The following is a 19460-nucleotide window of genomic DNA, read 5'->3' as shown; positions in this document are numbered from 1 at the left end:
GTCCACCTTGGGTAAATTAATTTCCCCATTTACAAACCAGGCATAATAATACTAATGGTAATATAATCATAATAATACTTAAGCCCATATGCCTTTGGTAAGAATTAATGAGAACAATTTCTACCTCAACTAATTATCTCATTAAACATCACCAAACCCATATGAAAAGATAGTTATTACATCACCATGAGGATATATTCATTATTTATAGTATATATTTTACATGTATAATCAATTACACATGTAAACATGTGCATAACATGTATAAAATAACATGTTATAGGCATAAACATGCATAATATAACATGTTTCATAAATATGTACATTATTATGAAGTTACATATTATATTACATATGAAGGTATGCATTATATGTTGTATTACAATAACATTGTAAATGCTCTATAAAAGTCAGTTCTTATCAATATTATAAACAAGGCACAGTTCTGGATTCTTGGGATACAGAAATGAACAGAACACACAAGTTCTCATGGAGTTTATATCACATGGAGCAGTGACAAATCAATCAATAAGAAAGTATTAGCTAGTGATAAGTTCCATGCAGACAATTAAGGTAATGTGATTCAATATAGGGTAAGTATTGGTACATTAGAGTAGGTGGTCCAGGAAGGCCTCTCTGTGGAAGTGATATTTACACAGAGACATGAATGTCAGAAAGGATGGAAGAGGTCTGGCGTTGTAGCTCAGTGGTAGAGGGCTTGCCTAGCCCATGTGAGATCTACTAGCGCTTTAAAAAAAAAAAAAAAAAAAAAAAAAAAGGATGGAAGATAATTCAAGGCAGATAGCTAAGACACATGCCTGTGGTCAGAATAAACTTAGTGTGTTTGTGAAGTGAGAGAAGACCAGATGGTTGGGATTAGTGAGAAGGGCTGAAGGATAAGAGACAGATGAAAAGACGGGGTAAGGCCCGGGCAGTGGAGGGCTTGGAAAGCTGGGAGAGAGCTAATGCAGAAGGAACACTCAAGAATGACTTCCTGGTATCCAACTTGAACAAATGAAGGGACGACAGTGTCATTCACCAAGTGGGAGGGTGACAAGTCCTGAATGGGGATGTGCCAAAGTTTAGTTGGCTAAGGATAGCAAAATGAAGAAAACATCTGGGATTCAAAGGGAATTAGAATGGAAGATAAATACGTGTGAGTGTGCAACATGAGAGGTGTAGAGGGTAGAAGAGATGGAATCTCGACCCATGGATATTTCAGGAATCTGAAAAGAAGCAGGGAGAAAGGAAGAGAGATTCCCACAAGTAAGACAAATACTAAGAAGCATTCAGCAGTGACTTCTGGCTTCTCCTAGTCTCCATAGGTTCAAATCCAAGCTCTGTTGTTTAATAGCTGGATGACCCTAAACAAGCTACCTCTTTGGGCTTAAATATCCTCATGGATAGCATCATCTTAGCAGCTACTAATAACTGAAAGGCACTTAGAAGAGCGCTGCCATGAAGCAAAGGCCTGCATGCATTGGGGGTTATTAAACTCAACAACAGGGAAACAGTCAAGACAAGCACCTCCTCAAGGGTAGCCTGGGAAGCTACAGAGCTGAAAACAGGAGTGAGGCCTATGGGAGATGAGAAAGTCTCAATTCTTATACTCTAGTGCACCTAAGAAATCTCATTTCCATAAGTATTAAGGGAAGGGAGGCTCCATTAGTATTAGTATTAAGGGAAGAGAGGCTCCTTGATGTCTCACCTCAAGTCAAAGTTTCTTATTTCCAAAGGGCTTTTAAATGGCAGGGTATTATTTACCCTTTCAAGAGCAATTGGGGATGAAGCAAGAAGAGCTAGTAGATGGGATGGAGTGGCTCAGTGAATAAATGGGAGGTAAGGGAAATGTGGCTGCTGATACATTTCAAAACAGCTTTTGTGTGAAGGAAGACAAAAGCTAGGACAGAATTGGGGTGGTGGTTTTAAAGATTCATATGGTAAGTGGAGGGAGTCTGCAGAGATAAAGTCTAGAGAGAGGAGAGAGAATTTGTAGTCAAAAGCCTGAAGAAGGACTCTTGATGGTGAGGAGATAGCGCCTGACAGTGCTGACTGGGGCCCTGTGGAGGAAGGTGATGGGCCGGAGCAAGGGATGGGGACACTGAAGAGAGAGCAGCTTCCATGGAGCTCAGACTCAGCTGACTGAGAGGGAAGAAAAGAGCTAATAAAAAGGCAGGGGTGGGGCGTGGAGGAAAAAGAAAGACTTGTAGTCTGGGCAGTCGGTGAACAAGGGCAGGGTGGAGTGGGCGGTGTAGGAGCTCACTGGCCAGCTGCAGGGACAAGGTCAGATGTCAGACAGCCCCAGGTGCCACCTAAGGGGAGCTGACCTAAGGGGAGGAGGCTAGTAGTAGGAATGGACTACACCACAGGTTTGGGGCTTAACACTGTTAGGTGTCAGACACCTGCAGATGCCTGAAGTGGGGTCAGGACTGATGTGAAGAAGATGACATCAGCCAGGGTATTCATTCACAGAATCTTAATGATTCCATGTGAGTCTGAGGAAAGATTGCCTCCAATGCCACTCAGAAACAAAGTTATAAAATCTACACAAATTAGTTACATTTTAAAGAAAAGTTTAAGATTCAATAGAAAAACAAAGGGTTGAGACAAATCACAGGAGAAATCTAAGAAATTTCAAAAAGAAAAATATATGTTCTTAAAAGTAATTAAAGAATCAGAAAATAGAGCAACTTTAAGATACCAGTTTACTACACATAAAGTATTAAGCTACTTTTTAGTCATATGCCTTAAAAATGGTAAGCCTTCAGTGAAACTGGTACTTCAGTATTTTATCAGTCACTTGGTAAATTTGTACATCTATTTGGGAAAGCACCATGATAATGCCTGGGAGCAGACCTAACAATGCTCATAATCATTTGTTCAGTACTTTTATTCCTATGAGCTAATGTCAAATAAATCCTCAGAAGATATTTGAGTTATCTAGAATACATACATACAAAAAAAATCTGGAACAACTCAAATGAATTAATACAATAAAATGTATTAAAGGAGATACATTTTTTTAAATGTCAACAACACAGAAAAATATTTAGAGCTTTTAGGATGCAAAGAGAAATGTACAACAAAAATGAAATCTCATCAAACTGCACATGGAAAATATAGGGAAATAGGAAATGGTTACTGAGTTAGGTTGCAGAATGATGGGAGATACATACATTCTTTCTAGTTCTCTAAATGCTGGTTTACTATCTTTTAATACAAATTAAGTTATTTAAGTAAATAAAAATGTTGTTGGTTGACAACTAACAATGTGTTAGGATATATCAGGTATAGTTTATCTATAATTAATTCCTCCCAAATGCTGTCCAGGTAAATCAGTCCAACAAAACACAAACATGGAGAGCTTATGCATCTGACAAGTTAGGTGGGTGGCAGGGTGCAGGGAGCACTAAGCTTCTTGTTCTGCATTCACCTAATGTTAACATCTAAAGGACTGTGCACTGATAAAGATATTTAAGAGCCTATTTTTTTTCTTTTTTCCTTTATTGTAATCATTCAGGAATTGGAACCCTGAAATTTAAACACAAAGTCACACCACTTTTCTCAAAGAAAGAGCTAGAATATCCCAGGATAAAATAAAGTCCAGACTGAGTCTGTCCAAATTGTATCAACTAATTTGTATAACGTGCCACAAAGAATTCTAGGAACTCAACATTAATTATTAACATTTTATCTTATTCTGCTAAAAGTATTTTTTGTTTGTTTGCATGAGTAATCAACATGTTCCTACCAATTCAAATAGTAACAATGAAAATGAGAAACAAAGTAAACCAACTCTGGGTTGCAACTGTTTAGTCTCCATAGGATTCAAACACTAGTGGAGCCTTATCTCACCATCCCTGACTATTTAAGGATACCAGGCTATCAATTCCTCCCTTCTCCCTTTGAAAATCTAGAGTGCACAGATGAGCAAAAAGAGGAGTTAATGCTTTCTGACTGTATGATCCAATGATCCTCTCCATTAGAGAGCAGCAAGCAATTTAGAGTTATTGAATCATACGTAAAGACCTTTCAGAGTAAATCACTTCCACTTCAGTTGGTAAGCACCCGACTCCTGTATGAACTTGTAAAAGCTTAGGCTCTCACTGGAATACAATCAATACAGGAAAAAATAGAGTTTTATGATTTCAAATCTAATTATTACTTTTCTTGTATGTGACTTTTACAAACCACCCATGGAAACAAGGCATGGTGGAGCAGAAGGAAAGCACTTTGTCACTAACTGAATGGCCTTGATCCATCTCTGAGCCTCTGTGAACCTTGTCTAGCTTCTCATCTGCACAGTGACTGGCTCTCATCTGTACAGTCACTAACTCTCAGGGGTGTTGTTAAGACTAGAATATCTTCAAGATGCTATTAAAAATAATGTCTACATGTTATATGAATCCATTTATATGAAATCACCAGAAGGGGCAAATCCACAGAGACATAGTGCTAATTGGTGGTTGCCAGGGTCTGGGGAAGACAGGAGGTGACGCTTATGACTAAGGCATTTCTTTTGGGGCTGATGGAAATATTCTGAAATTAGATAGTGGTGATGGTTGAAAACCTTGTGAATGTACTAAAAAACACAAAATTATATACTTAAAAGTGGATTGTATGTGTATTATATCTCAATAAAATTGACTTAAAATAGTGTCTAAAATTTACCAAAACAAAACAAAACAAAACAAAAAATCTACTGTCTACATTAACAGGATTTTGATATGGAAAGAAGGAAGGGCCAGAGTAAGTACCATGCAGACAGACCCAACCAGGGTCACCTTTCAACAAAACTGGAAAGCAGGCCTAATTTTTGCTAAATTTGATGACTTCCTGTTTTAGTCAGCTTTTTTGCTGCTGTGCCTTAAAGGTCTGACCAGAACAATTTTAGGGGAGGAAAAGTTTATTTAGGGGCTCACAGTTTAGGAGGTCTCAATCTATAGACAGCAGACTCCATTCCTCAGGGCTCAAGGTGAGGCTGAACATGGATGAAGAAAGAATGTGGCAGAGGGAAACAGCTCACATGATGATCAGAAAGCAGAAAGACTTCACTCTTCAGATACAAATTATGTACCCCACAGCCACACCCTCAATGAACCACTTCCTCCAGTCACACCCCACCTGCCTCCAGTTCCAGTTACCACTCAGTTAATTCCACCAGGGATTGATTCACTGATTGGGTTAAGGCTGTAACTCAATCATTTCTCCTCCAAACCTTCTTGCCTTGTCTCACACGTGAGCTTTTGGGGGACACCACATCTAAACCATACTATCAGTACCAATTTCTGTTTTAGTCAAGTTTTTCGCTTCTGTGACTAAAATACCCAGCCAGAACAATTTTGGGGTGGAAAGTTATGGCTTAGATGTGTTGTCCCCTAAAAGCTCACGTGTGAGACAAGGCAAGAAGGTTTGGAAGAGAAATGAATGAGTTACAGCCTTAACCCAATCAGTTAATTAATCCCCTGATAAGAAAAACTGAGTGGTAACTAAAGATGGGTAGGGTGTGGCTAGAGGAGGTGGGTCACCGGTCTTTGGTATCTGGTGAGTGGAGTCTCTCCTCTCCACTATCACCTCTCTCTCTCCTTCCTGATCATCATGTGAGCCACTTCCCTCCACCACACACTTCCTCCATCCATGTTCAGTCACACCTTGAGTCTATGGATTGAGAACTCTGAAACTGTGAGTCCCTAAATACACTTTTCCTCCCCTAAAATTGTTCTGGTCAGAACTTTAAGTCACAGCAGTGAAAAAGTTGACTAAAACACCTCCCTTATAAAAGGTTACAATACTCTCTTTTGGTACCCAGATACAGAACCCTCAATGGCCCCTTCCATGGTTCTTTCCCTGGCCGCTTCCTTTTTGCAGCACCTAGGCCTCCACTCCTGGGCTATCTTGGATTACAGATATGCTTGAATCATCTGCTGAGTTTTTAAAAATATCATTCCACAGACCCCGCCCCCAGTGAATTAACCAGCCTGGTAAGGACCTGAGCAGTTGCATTTTAAAAGTACCCTGCTATACATACACCTTCCTGGGTCACTCTAAAGAGCAATCAGGCTGAAAGTCACTGTTCCAGAGGGCACCACAGTTGAAGAGCACACAGAACCTACCTGAAAAACACTACACTGAGGTTCCAGAACATTCCCTTTAATATCTATTATTTTCCTCTTTCATCTGTGGATCTATTTTAGCGAGATTGATTAATTACTCTGTCTTCCTTCTCCTCTGACCTCTGATCACAGTTCCTTGGCATATGCTAAGTGTGCTAAGAGGTGCATAGATACAATCTATTGCTTCTCAACCTTTTCCACTGCCCCGTTCTAAAGGTTTCTCCATCACCGTCACTTGGAACTATGGTGTGTGTCTGCTGTATTCAAAGCAGTGCCCCACTTGAGGCCCAAAAGGCTAATGTACAGATGACCTAGACATTCCCAAGAGGTGCTGTTTAAATGACATAAAGAAACAGAGTAGGAAGAGCAGGTACTAAAATAGCCTGTTCCCAAACTCTGTTAAAACCAAAAACGGTATGCATGAATCTAATCATATTGTACCTTATAAGTTATGTATTATTGTGCCCATAAAAAATAAATAACAAAACTATTTTGCTTTGGTCCAGGTCAAAAGCCTTTAGAAAAACACTCTTTAAAAGAAAATGAAGGTTGACAAAGGCTGAATGTTTTCTCTGATAAGTGGATGCTGACACATAATGGGGGTGGGGGGTAAGGGAAGAATGGAGGAACGCTGGATTGTGTAGAGGGAAATGAGGGGAGGGGTGGGGGCAGGGGGAAAGGAAGATGGTGGAATAAGACAAACATAATTACCCTATGCACATGTAGGGTTATACAAATGGTGTGACTCTTCATCATGTACAATCAAGGAAATGAAAAGTTGTACTCCATTGGTGTACAATGAATCAAAATGCATTCTGTTGTCATGTATAACTAAATAGAACAAACAATAAAAATAAAGAACAATAGTAACAACACTAGTGAGATGAAACAAGTAAAAAATGGTAACTGAAAAGTCATCTGAATATTTAAACTTCAATATAAATGTATGACTAAATGCAAAATAAATAATTTAAATAATCAAAAATAAGAAGGAAAAAAAGAAAATGAAGGTCAATTTAATAACAGAGATGTAGAGTAAACAAAACACTAACCACTTTCCCTAACCACCTCTTCTGGATACACACTAGTGTGGTCATTTTCCTTTAACCCATGACTGAACATTACACTTCTCAGTTCAGCCAACATTTGATGGAGGGCTACTGTGTGTCAAGCACTCAGTCAGGCTCCAGAGACAGAGAATGAATCCACCAGCCCTAGCACAGAGTTCAGCTAAGAAGAAGTCACACCAAGTTATGACAAGAAGGTGCAGAGGGTGCCCCGAGAAAGCAAGCACAAGATTTCCCCAAGCAAACAACTTGGGCAGAGACATAATACTCTGTTTATACAGGTTAAATTTTTAATAGTTTCTGTGACATTTCACCACATTGGGGACAAATCAAGATTAAAAATCAACTAAAATCCTTAAGTATTTTTCTACATGCCTCTCCACCCCAGATATGTGTAATTTGAATTCTAGACCTATGTATGGAATTTGACACTTATCCCTATTAGATTTCATCTTCTTAAAGTTGAAAACTCTGATTCTTGATTCTTTCTTTCAACTTTTTGGTTATCCTTCCACCCAGAGTCATTCAAAACCATTAAGCATGCCTTCAAAGTTGTGAATAGGTCAATGGGAAAAAGTACTGAGTGTGAGGAAGTCCAGAGCATTGTTCCTAGAGAGGACTCTTCTGGTAATATTAATCCATTAGTCAAAACTGTGAGGATCCAGTCATGATTCCACCAAGGGTTTTCCTTTTTTAACCTCGCTTTGGCAGGGTAAGCCCTCTATCAAACAAAATACAACCAATTCACAACAGATAAATAAATAAAAGAGAACTACTTTAGGTGAAGCAGGGGTGGGGACAGTCCAACCTGTCAAGCTACCTCTCCTCCCACAACACTCAGGGAAACTTGGGGGAACCATACACATCCACAAATCCCTTTGAAAAGTAGTCATTGTGCCCACCAGAATGTCAGACATAATGGTATCCAATGATTTGAAGAAATCGAGAGATGGCCTACCCAATTAGCAAGTCAAGCACAGTAGTTACTTTTTGGCATGATTCATTCACAATGAACCAATGATAGTACTTCATAAAAATAACCATTTATTTAATAACTCATCTGATATTTTATTTTCATTGTCAAAATCTACCTCTCCCTCTTCTTTTAGAAATAGGAACAATTTTCCATCTCCATCTTCTGACACTTTTCTCTATTCTCCCCAATTCTGAAAGATTACAATAGTTCCAAGATCATATGGAAAATTTTTCATACCCAAGGACGTTGTTTGCTTGAGTGTAGAAACTTGAGAACTTACATTCATAAGCTTCTTGAGAGTAGAGTCCAATCTCATTCTTTATTTTTCAAGAATCTAATAAAGCACCTAGTTAATTAATGTTGCATAATGGATACAAAAATGATGTTCAAATAATTAATTTGCTTGTTAGTCTCTTCATTATTTAAGACTATAAAAGTGCTTTCTTGCAACTATTGTGGAGTTCAATTAAATTTATCTCTATGGAAATAAATTATGAGTTGAGTATTTACACTTTGTCCCTGTAGTCACTAACTTTGTACCCTTAAAAAACAAACAAAAAATCTAGCCAGGTTTGGTGGCATACGCCTGTAATCCCAGCGGCTCAGGAGGTTGAGGTAGGAGGATCGCGAGTTCCAAGCCAGCCTCAGCAACTTAGCGAGGCCCTAAGCAATTCAGCGAGACCCTATCTCTAAATAAAATATAAAAAGGGCTGGGGATGTGGCTTGGTGGTTAAGCACTCTGGGTTCAATCCCCAGTGCCAAAAAACAAACAAACAAGACAACCAAAAAAAAAACAACTCTACCTGTCTTAAGTTGTTTTACACACTTCAGTCTCTAGATTCCAACTTCCTGACACCTCTGCACACTACTCAGTTCTTCGATGTCCCTTGAAATAATGATTATTTGTTTGGGATGGGGGCAGTATATTAGGGATTAAATCCAGGGGTGCTCTACCACTGAGTCACATCCCCAGCCCTTTTCGTTTTTTATTTTGTGACAGAGTCTTACTAAATTACCAAGGCTGGTCTCAAACTTGAGATCCTCCTGCCCCATCCTCCAGAGTCACTGGGATTACAGGGTTGCACCACTGCACCTGGTTAATGATCATTTCTTTAGGTAAGTCTATAAGCAAAGAGGACTAATGGAATTCATTCAGGTGTATAACACGAAGTCAGAATTGTCCATATTTTGGGGCTAGGGCTGTGGCTCAGTGGTAGAGCACTTGCCTAGCATGTGTGAAGCACTGGGTTCAATTCTCAGCACCGCATATAAACAAATGAATAAAATAAAGGTCTATCAACATCTAAAAAAAAATTTTTTTTAATTGTCCATATTTTGTTCCAAATGGTTAGCCAACTATCCCAACATGATTTAATGAGAGTTCATTGTCTTTTCCCCACTGATGAAGACAGCCTTTATCATAATACTGCATTTCCACTCCCATGTCTGGCTCATAGGGATCTCAAACTTGGCCACACCTGAAATTCACCATATCCACTCTTCTCCGGTGTTCCCAACTCTGCAAACAGCTACTTCTTCCCCTAAGTCTTTCTGTTCAGTACTTGACTACTCCTGAGCCCTGTCCTCTTCAACACCATCTTCTCCCCAAATACATACACCTCTATAGTACAGTTCTAATCCATAGCTTCCTGCCCAAGTGTACCACCATGACTACAGCCAAATACCATTTTATCTTTCCTAAACAGAAACCACATCTTCCTTGGACCCCCAATCCTAATTTGGCCTTTCCAGCACATTAGCTATAAATAGAGTCATACTGTTACAGGGTAAGGCCCATCAGAGAGCTGAGGCAGCCATAGTGGTTGTTTCTCACAGGTTCTTGTGATCATACCAGAGAGATTTCAGACACGTCACCAGAATAGCAGGCGTGAGTTTATTAAACAGAAAAAATGAAAAGGGACACTCTCAAATGAGAAAGCAAGTCCTCACAGAGAGGAGGGTATGCCCCTCCTGCAGTTTTATTGGTGGTCCTGATAAAGTCTCCAGAGAGTCCTACTCAGGTCCACCTCTTGACTTTTGACTGACAACAAAATGACAGACTTCCAAGTCCTCACTGTGCATGGTAAAAAGTCCAGAGCAACTACAGGTCTTTTTAGTCCATGCTGACCAGTTCTAATTGGAACTTGTTCTTACATATTTATGGTTAAAGGGAATTATCCTTATCTCTCTGAATTTTGAATCTGGTCTGTGTAAGGATCACAGAAGTCTCCCCCTCCAGGATAACTTGTGCTCTTCTTATCAGCATTTCGGGGCTTCATTTCTCCTGTAGATAACAGGTTGTTTGCTGAGGAATATAACATATACTATTAACTGCAAGTTGTTTACTTGCAGGCAGGGCTGCAAGTAAATTGTTTTTTTGAAAGAGTATGTGGCCAGGCCTGGTGGTGCACGCTTGTAATCCCAGCAGCTCTAGAGGCTGAGGCAGGAGGATCTCAAGTTCAAAGCCAGCCTCAACAACTTAGTGAGGCCCTAAGCAACTCTGCAAGGCCCTGTCTCTAAATAAAATACAAAAAGGGCCAAGGGGGTGGCTCTGTGGTTAAGTGCCCTAGAGTTCAATTCCCAGTACCAAAAGAAAGAAAGCATGTGGGGGTTAGCACAGTGAGTTCAGTTGATAGAAGTATTCCCTTAGCCTCATGTTTCATCACTCAAATCTGTCTGTTACCAGTCAATGCCACCTCCCTACTTTAAACCTCTGATGGTGTCCTTTGCCTTAGAATTATTTATGTCACCTGTGAGCTGTATAATCCTTGCATCTTCTTACCTCTGCCTCTTGCTGCCCTTCTGCTCTCATACAATTTCCAGGGACATGGGCTGGGGGTGTAGCTCAGTGATGGAGCACTCGCCTAGCACGTGTGAGGCTTTAGGTCCCAATCCTCAGCACCACATAAAAATAAATGAATAAAATAAAGGTATTGTGTCTATCTACAACTAAAAATATTTTTAAAAATTAAAAAACAATTTCCAGGGACACTGGTCACCTTTCCATTCCTTGAAAGCGCCCCACTGTTTCATCTCTGGGACTTTGCATACAGTGCTCCTTCCCTATTCCATGCTATTCTACTCACCGTCCTGACCCTGCTCCCCTTCCCCCACATGCCTGCCTAACCCTTGTTTGCCTTTCAGAGCCCAGCTTAAAAACCGCCTCTCAAAGAAGCCTTCCCAAACCACCACCCCCCCCCGCCCCAACCCACCCACAAAATTTCCCCTGCAAAATGCTCTCATTGCACCTTCATTTCTCCACTGTGGATTCTTCCCCAGTGCTGACAATATCTCCTGCAGATGGCAGCTCTCTTGGCTCAGGGCTGTGCCCAACTTGTTCACCACCAACTCTCAAGTCCTTCACAAAAGCCCACCATGCACTTCAGTACATGCATGCTTGATCATACAGTACCCTTCTAAGTATTATGAGTTTAATCTCCTCCTAAGGTCTCTACAGAGAAGTGGCTGAAGAGAACATTCTTTGATAGGAAATTACAGGTTCCACTTGGAGAGCCCATTACCCTTTCTAATCTCATCCTTTAAATGTATTCACACATTCAAATATTTTGCTCAGAAAGTGCTCTTGGATCCAGAGATTCTGGAGTCTATGCTTAATCTGCTAAATGCATTCTAACATTCATTTTTTCTTTATTCATTCAAAAATAGTTATTGAGCACCACCTGTGCACAGCTGAGCCTCATATTTGAAACTGTATTTTTATTATTCTCCCTCTATATGATTCTCTCCCAAACCAGCTTTATTTACCAATTATTCATCTACTTTGCCATGAGATAACTGCTACATGAGATAACCAACCACACTCTATAAAAGTCCAATTTAAGTTAAAGAAACATTAGATTTTAGTAGTCCCTGCTGCTCCATCAGGACCAGGTAAACACAGATTCTTTAAGACTGTCATCATCCACCACAACCATTCCTGCCCCACCACAATGCAGCAGCCTGTTGCTACATCCTGAGCATTAGGGGAGATCAACTTCAGGCTCAGCCTCAACTCACCCCTTCACCCTCCACACATAGGAAGGATCACCTAAACATTTCTTAATAACTCTTGGTCTGGCCAACTTCGTGAAAACTGCTTTCCAAAGCATCAAAATTCAATCTTACCTTGTGACTAGAAGTTTGAAAACCCCAAGAAAAGGTGACTAAATCCATAGGATGGGTTCAGCACACTCACCAAAGAGCAGTTCTCATGCTGATGCTAACACATCCCCTATCCAGTCTAGGCCCCACAAGAGTTCAGCCTCCTCTTTTGGATTCTGAGCTCACAGAGACAAGCTCTCTCTTCTCTTGGCATGGCAGAGAAGTGAGAGGGGCCAGCAATGTGGCGTTCTGACTTTCCAGGATTTCTACCTAGACTTCAAGGCATAATTGCACCCTATTCGCTTTATTTTTCCCCACACAGGTCCCTGCCTGACTCTGCTATAGTCCACCCATGTCTTAAAGAGCATCAACTCTGCTTCATAGCAAGGCTTCCTAATCTGCAGGTGCAGGACCCCAAACTCATTTCTGATAAAGACTGGGTGAGAGATTTTCTATTACTAATCACAAAAAGTTAACCAAGCTGTTCTCTGAGAATATTTTAATCTTCTACATATAATTTAACCCAACTAAGTGATTAGCCAGTTATCTATGTACTGAAAAACAAAACTTGTTATCCAAGTTGCAACTACCAAGCTGCAATTACAAATGCTGAGGAGGTAGCTCTGTTGTGCATCCCTTTACTCTGTATTAAATAATCAAGATCACACTGATCTGGTTCTGACAGATGTGCCAACCCAACATCAACAAAGACTCTGAAAAACAAAGACACACTGAATTATTTTTTGACTCAATAAAATACTTCAAACTGGCCAAAAGAAAAAAGCACATTAAATTTTTTATCCATCAAGTGAAGCTTGCTGGAAATCTGCTTTTCTCACTTCCATTTAACAAATCCCATTTATCACCTTCTCTTTCAGAAGTGGCCCTTCAAAGGAAATCCTTTCTCCTTAAATATTGATGTGCTTCAGTCTAGCTGCGGAGCAACCTCCCAGTGAAGGCCCAACTTCAACTCACAAAACTCAGGAAATTAAATCATAGTAACACTCCAGGGGCTGGGGTTGTAGCTCCGTGGCAGAGTGCTTGCCTAGCATGCATGAGGCACTGGGCTCGATCCCTAGCACCACATAAAAATAAATAAAATAAAGGCATGTGTCCATCTACAACTACAAAACATTTAAAAATTAAGAAAAAATAGTAACACTCCATATTTAATTCTGCACTCTATTTCCTGGAGCCAGCTAATAAAATGTACTTAAAAATTACTTTGGAGACCACATTTTAAGTTGACAGTTAAAGCTCTGGCAACTTTAGGAGACATTTTAAAGAGGTCAGACTAACATAATCCAACTTCTACACTTTGAAGCACAATCTATAAGGAACCTCAGGGTAATGGTGGGGTCAGAAAATAACAAGGGTCTTGAGTTTGACCTGGATCTGACTCCTGGATCCACTTGTACTGATTGTGTGACTGTTGGTAAATCACTCAACGTTTTGTGCCTCGGTTTTCCTGTCTGTCAAATGGGTGGTGTCATTTGATTTTTGTCCTGGATTCCATCTTCTATTTTTAGTTTAATCTCATATCTAATGGCCATAGCTGGAGATCTCTTTGCTCACACTAGATACAGCTTTACAATTCTTAATTTCATTCTCTTATTTTCTATCTGCTTCAAGATTGTACCTGTAGATTCAGGATTCATAATATAACAAATATGAAAAAGCAAACAAAGTGACGTTTCATCTGTTAAGTCTTATGTCAGTTTCCCTAGTTCTAAGTATGATATCAGGCTTATAAAGTCACAGGGTATAGAATATTTAATAAGAGGGAAAAAATAAAATAAATGGAAACTAACGTGTATACAGAAATATAAGCATACCCATGATTCAAAATTATGCATAAAAATATTAGAAAGTTATACATCAAAATGGTAACTGTGCACTTGATTATAAAATTAGAGATTTGTTTTCCTTTCTTGTGCTTTTCTAAACCTTCCCAAAATTCTATAATTGATTAATAACAGTAGAATTAAAACTGTAGATAAAAAGTTATAAAGGCATTTGTCCCCCCAAAAAATAATCCTAATGAAGTTATGTTACCCACAAAATCTATCAAAGTGATCATGATAACACCTACTATTTATTTAGCACTTCTTATGTAGTAAATACTTTACTTATTGCATTTAGTCCTCACACTCTATGAGATAAAGTAGCCCCCCACCCCACCCCTGTCCTCAATGTATATGTTCTAAGATCTCCAGTGGATGCCTGAAACCACAGATAGAACCAAACACTGTATATACTGTTCCCCCCACCATAGGTCCATACCTATGATAAAGTTTAATTTATTAGTGAGATGCAGTTAGAGATAAGCAACAACTTGCTATAAATTTTAGCAACTTCAACATAGGATTTTTTTCTTTCTTTATTAAGTTGAGAACTTTTATCCTTTCATTTAAAGGAATATTTCACAACTTCTCTTTGGCATATCCAAATTGCCAGCATTACTACTCTTGTACTTAGAAACATTCTCAGTAAAATAAGGGTTACCAGTATGCAAGTACAGCAACATTTCTCACAATCAAGAGGGTTACTAAATGTAGTGCATACAGCATGGATGTGGTGGGCAAAGAGATGGTTCACTTCCTGGGCTGGGTGCAGCAGGGAGTGAGGAATTTCATCATATTACATAGAACACTGTGCAATTTAAAACTTACACAGTTATTGCTGGGATTTCCCATTCAATATTTTCAGCCTGCAGTTGAATATAGGTATCTAAAACCCCAGAAAGCATGAATAAGGGGGACCTACTGTATTTGCCAGGTATCCAACCTGGCCATCAGTGATTCATTTCCCTCCAATCTCCCCAAAATTCAGGAGATAGCATCGTTTAGGTCATCAAATGTTAGAGAAATACTGTCAATTATTATCAACCTGTTCCCTAGTCTTCTCAACCAGAAATATGCCAGAAAAGGATGGTCAGCCCTCTCTGTTTAAGAAATAAACACTGTTACATTGTTAAAGAGAAGCAGCGCTTTACTGCCACAATCTCTGCCATAACTGTGGGGACTCAATTTCTTATTCACCAGCCTCCCAATAGCATAGGCTGGCGAGGAGGGGAAGCAAGTCAGGAAGAGACAGAGCCATTGTAAAGGAGGAAGTGACCCAGCTGTGGGCCTGATTTTTGAGGTCAAGAATTCAGTACTACAATTCTAAAGGAATGAGCAAGTGGAGGCTAATTCCACCTGGTCTCAGTGGAGCAAAACAAAAGAAGGTCTAGACAGTGTCAATCCTTCAAACCAGACAGAGTTTTTGAAGGAGTTCAGCCAGCATTAAGCCCCCCATGGGATATGACCCTTTATAACAAGGCTAACCAAGAGATGGATGTGGCACCACGATCTGCCACCCGCAGGCTGAGGTTCAAGGAAGGACTCCACGTGTAGCAAGTGTCTGGGTATGGAGCAGAAAAAAGCCAGACAGAGCAGACCACTCTGCAAGGAACGTACTCAACTCAGCCTCCCACAGCTCTAAGTGGACTTCAACAAAACAAATTCCAATTCCCACCTTCTGATGGAGGTAAGGTACTAACGTGCTCCAGAATAGGGATAACAATGAATCTGGGAATTCCTGCCAACAAGTAAAGGCCAATGGAAGAAAACCACCTTATATAGATGAAATCAGTAGCCCCCAAAGACTAATCACATGGGGGACTTGACTCCCTGTACCTTAGGTGTCTCCCTCTAGAAGACATTATTTCACACCTGCAGGGTCCTGAATTCAAATGATCTATTTATGAATTATCATAGGTAAGAATCAAGTTCTACCAAGTGCAGAAGTGCAGCAGCCTGGGCCACCTGCAGCCAGTCAGGTGAGCAAGAGCACACCCATCCTCAGCAGCCTGTGGACAGAATGGCTCTAAACCTCTCCTTGAGAAACTTCCCAAAGGCAGGTAAGCCCATTGTGTATAATAAATACAAAATCAGAGCTAAACCTGCTCTGAAGAGAATCAAGGAAACAAACAGAAAGGGAAGGGATGAGAAAAAGACAAATGCTGCACGTGCTCGTGGAATAGGTCAGAACCGGCACTGACAGCATGTCTCTCAAACTTTCATTGATGGGTACACAGTGGAGCCTTCTGAGCAGATACGTTCACAAGCTGCCTTTTAATCTTGAACTGTTTACAAACAGAAGAACTTCTGTGCTCAAAATCACCCTTCTCTCACAGCACATTCAGAAACGTCAGCTTCATTTACAGCCAGGTAGTGATACCAAAGCATGTCCCATACTCCCTTCACAAGGGACTTGCTACACAAATCACAGTCAAACTACTAGAGAGTTAGTGGAAAGACACATGCTCCTGAAAACTGGGAGGTGGGGGGCTTGGTTAAATGGTGGCACTGCAACCCACTTGTGGAATAGAAGAAACCAAGCAAGATGTACTTTAAGTTAGTACATCAGCAGTACTTCACTATTCATGCAAAAAAATAAGGACACAAAATACAGAATAGAAGGCGTGGTACATTACCCAAGAGCCCTGCTAAGGAGCGCATGTCCTTCTCCATCAGCATGTAAATCTCCTCCTCCGAGAAGCGGCCAATGCCATGGCCGTGCATCTCGCGCTTCACAATTCCTTTTGTTATGTGGCACACGACCCACCTCAGCAGGTTACTGAAGGGACCGCCACCACTAAGAGAGAGCATCTTCCGGGTCTCATTGAGATTGTCCACCCACTGGCAATAAGCTAATGTCCTGGAATTGTGTGGAAACAGGTTACTACCGTGCATCAGACACATGTAAGCTCCAGAGTCGCTTCTGAATGAGTTGTTCAGAACTCGGCACACTCTGGAGGAACCAAACAATTGCAGCTTTTACAAAGAGCAATCTGCGTGGCAGATATTACAACAGGCTCTAATCAATGCCTAGATTTACGGGCCTGTGAGAGAAAAGGTGAACAATCCAGATGATATTCCAATCCCACCAAACCTCTCCGGGAACCCACCCCCATACCCTCCCCACCTCTCAGAGCCATGCTTCCCCTTTCTCTTACACAACCCCACAGAAAACAAGGAGAGCCCCACTTGAAAGTGTTTTAGTTAGGACGGTGAGTCTCCCGGGCACATGGCTGCAGGCAGTGGGGGCTGGCATCCTTCCTTTCTTGAACACAAGGACAGCTCCACAGGCACAAGCCTTGTGCTAAAAACGCTGCACTGTTCTATTTCATACACTCTGTTGTATGTACTTTATATTTCATGAGATAAAATTATTTTTTTAAAAAAGAAAGCTATTTTGTCTTTTTGAAAGAGGATTAGTGAGTAGGTACACACTTGTCCCTGTTTATTATAAATTATAAATATTGTGGAAATGATTGGCTTTTCTAAAAACAAACACTACCTCAGCTTGTTCTCAAGGATTATAAAGTGAATACAAATACCAAAGGAACTTGGTTGAATCACTTTTCCCAGTTGGTGCTCTTGGCAAACTCAGCATAAGATGCGCCTATATAACATGTATGGACAGCTAAATGGTTATTCACTGTTCATGCATCTCCTTGACTGCAATACCCAGGCCTTTGCTGATTTTGTTCTCCAAACCTCTGCAACTGCAAGAATGCTTTTAAAACTAACAATGTTGGTAGTTAGAAATTACAAGGGTTTCCCACTGAAGGCTGAGGAGAAGGTAGCTGTGGGCATGAGATTCTAGTTTTTCCTCATATTGATAAAAAATGTACTGACAGTCATCTCTACTAGTACAAGTTGATGCAGCAGTAATGGGCACGTCAAAAAATCAGAAATGGGGGCTTGGGTTGTGGCTCAGGGGTAGAGTGCCTGCCTACCATGTGTGAGGCCCTGGGTTCAATCCTCAGCACCACATGAAAGAAATAAACAAAATAAAGGTACTGTGTCCACTTACAACTAAAAAAAATTTTTTTAATCATAAATGTGAACAATATTTTGAGAGGGAACACAGGGAATGAGTCAATTGTTGCAACAGTTAAATGTTATTTTCCACCTGAAGAGGGTAAAAGGCAAAAACAAAAAGCCATGAGATTTAATAATCTTATACAGTTCTGTTCCTTTAGGGTTGTCTCCTCTTTAAATATGAAAATTAGAAGATTTCTCTAAAATTCTGAAAAATTCCTCATTTTTACTGAAAAATCCTATAATCAAGTTTAAACATTTTTCTTTATTCCCTTGTTAAAAGAATATGCACAGATCTTATTAGAAAGTTTCATGTAACTCTTTTTAGTAAGTCTCTCAAAGTATTTAGGAGTCATGAAATGGATTTTGCCAAAAATAGGAAAAATGTACATCGCAATGGTCTCTTCTAGGAAAAGCATTCATTGGATCTTTCCGTATAATATATGTCACATTTGTTCTGAAAAATTCTACATAAATATGAAAATAAAATGCTTTCATATTTGCTCTTCTTTGTACACCTGCAGTAATTAAGAACACTGGCTGCTTGATGACCTTCCAGAATTCCAGAGTGTGGGTGAGGCCCAGGAGGCAGAGGAGGCAGCTTGTGAGAGAGGAGATTGGGAAGGATCAGATCATGACAGACCTAAGGCAAGGGGAGCTGACCTTCATCCAAAAAGCCAAGGTTAACCCCTGGAAAGTTTTTAACAGACAAGAAGCATAACCAGATGTGTGGCAATGCTGTAGGAAGGCTGGTTAGAAGACCACAGCAAGACCAGGCAAGAAATGATGCACTGACTGAGGCAACGGCAGAGGGGATGCTAGACGGAAGTGTGGGAGAAATGCTGAGACAGAAGAGAGTCTACTGATCACAAATTGTGTATAAGGAGAAACCGGGCATTTACACCTAGACTGGTTTGAGTGGATAATACCACTAATGGATACTAGATTACATAAGAGGGAACTGATTTGGGCAATGAAAGATGAGCTAACCAGCTGCATTTGAAAGTCCCATGGAACCACCAAGGGAAGACGTTTAGCAGGTTGAGAACTCAAGAGACAGGTGGATATTCTAGATGGAGAATTGGTAGTCAGAGGCATGTTGATAACAATTTTAAAGCTGTAAGAGGAGGTGAGGTCACCTAAGAAAGTTTCTAGAGTGAAGGGTGTTATTGAGAAAACCATGGTTCAAGGGCAAGTTAGATGAGAAGACCAGACTGGAGGTGCAACTTGGAGAGACTTAGGGAATCTCTCTGAGATGGAGGGAAAGAGATGTTGTAAGAGATGGGGGGGGGGCTACTGAATGGTTCAGAGTTTCTGCTTCATGACTTTA

The 19460-nt window shown here is 40.3% G+C and overlaps 1 protein-coding gene across 2 annotated transcripts in view; it reads right to left on the bottom strand.

The window, feature by feature from the left end:
• Positions 1–19460, bottom strand: part of Faxc (failed axon connections homolog, metaxin like GST domain containing) — a 71732-nt gene that overhangs the window by 29243 nt on the left and 23029 nt on the right. For both annotated transcript variants that reach the window (XM_047559502.1, XM_047559501.1), the window contains one exon: positions 16738–16961. In XM_047559502.1, the coding sequence (XP_047415458.1) occupies positions 16738–16961 (224 nt within the window). The remainder of the gene's footprint in view (positions 1–16737; positions 16962–19460) is intronic.

The sequence above is a fragment of the Sciurus carolinensis genome, chromosome 7 (genome assembly GCF_902686445.1).
Source record: "Sciurus carolinensis chromosome 7, mSciCar1.2, whole genome shotgun sequence".
Taxonomy (NCBI): domain Eukaryota; kingdom Metazoa; phylum Chordata; class Mammalia; order Rodentia; family Sciuridae; genus Sciurus; species Sciurus carolinensis.
The sequence above is the reverse complement of the archived record's forward strand: the minus strand, read 5'-3'. Positions and strand labels throughout refer to the sequence as shown.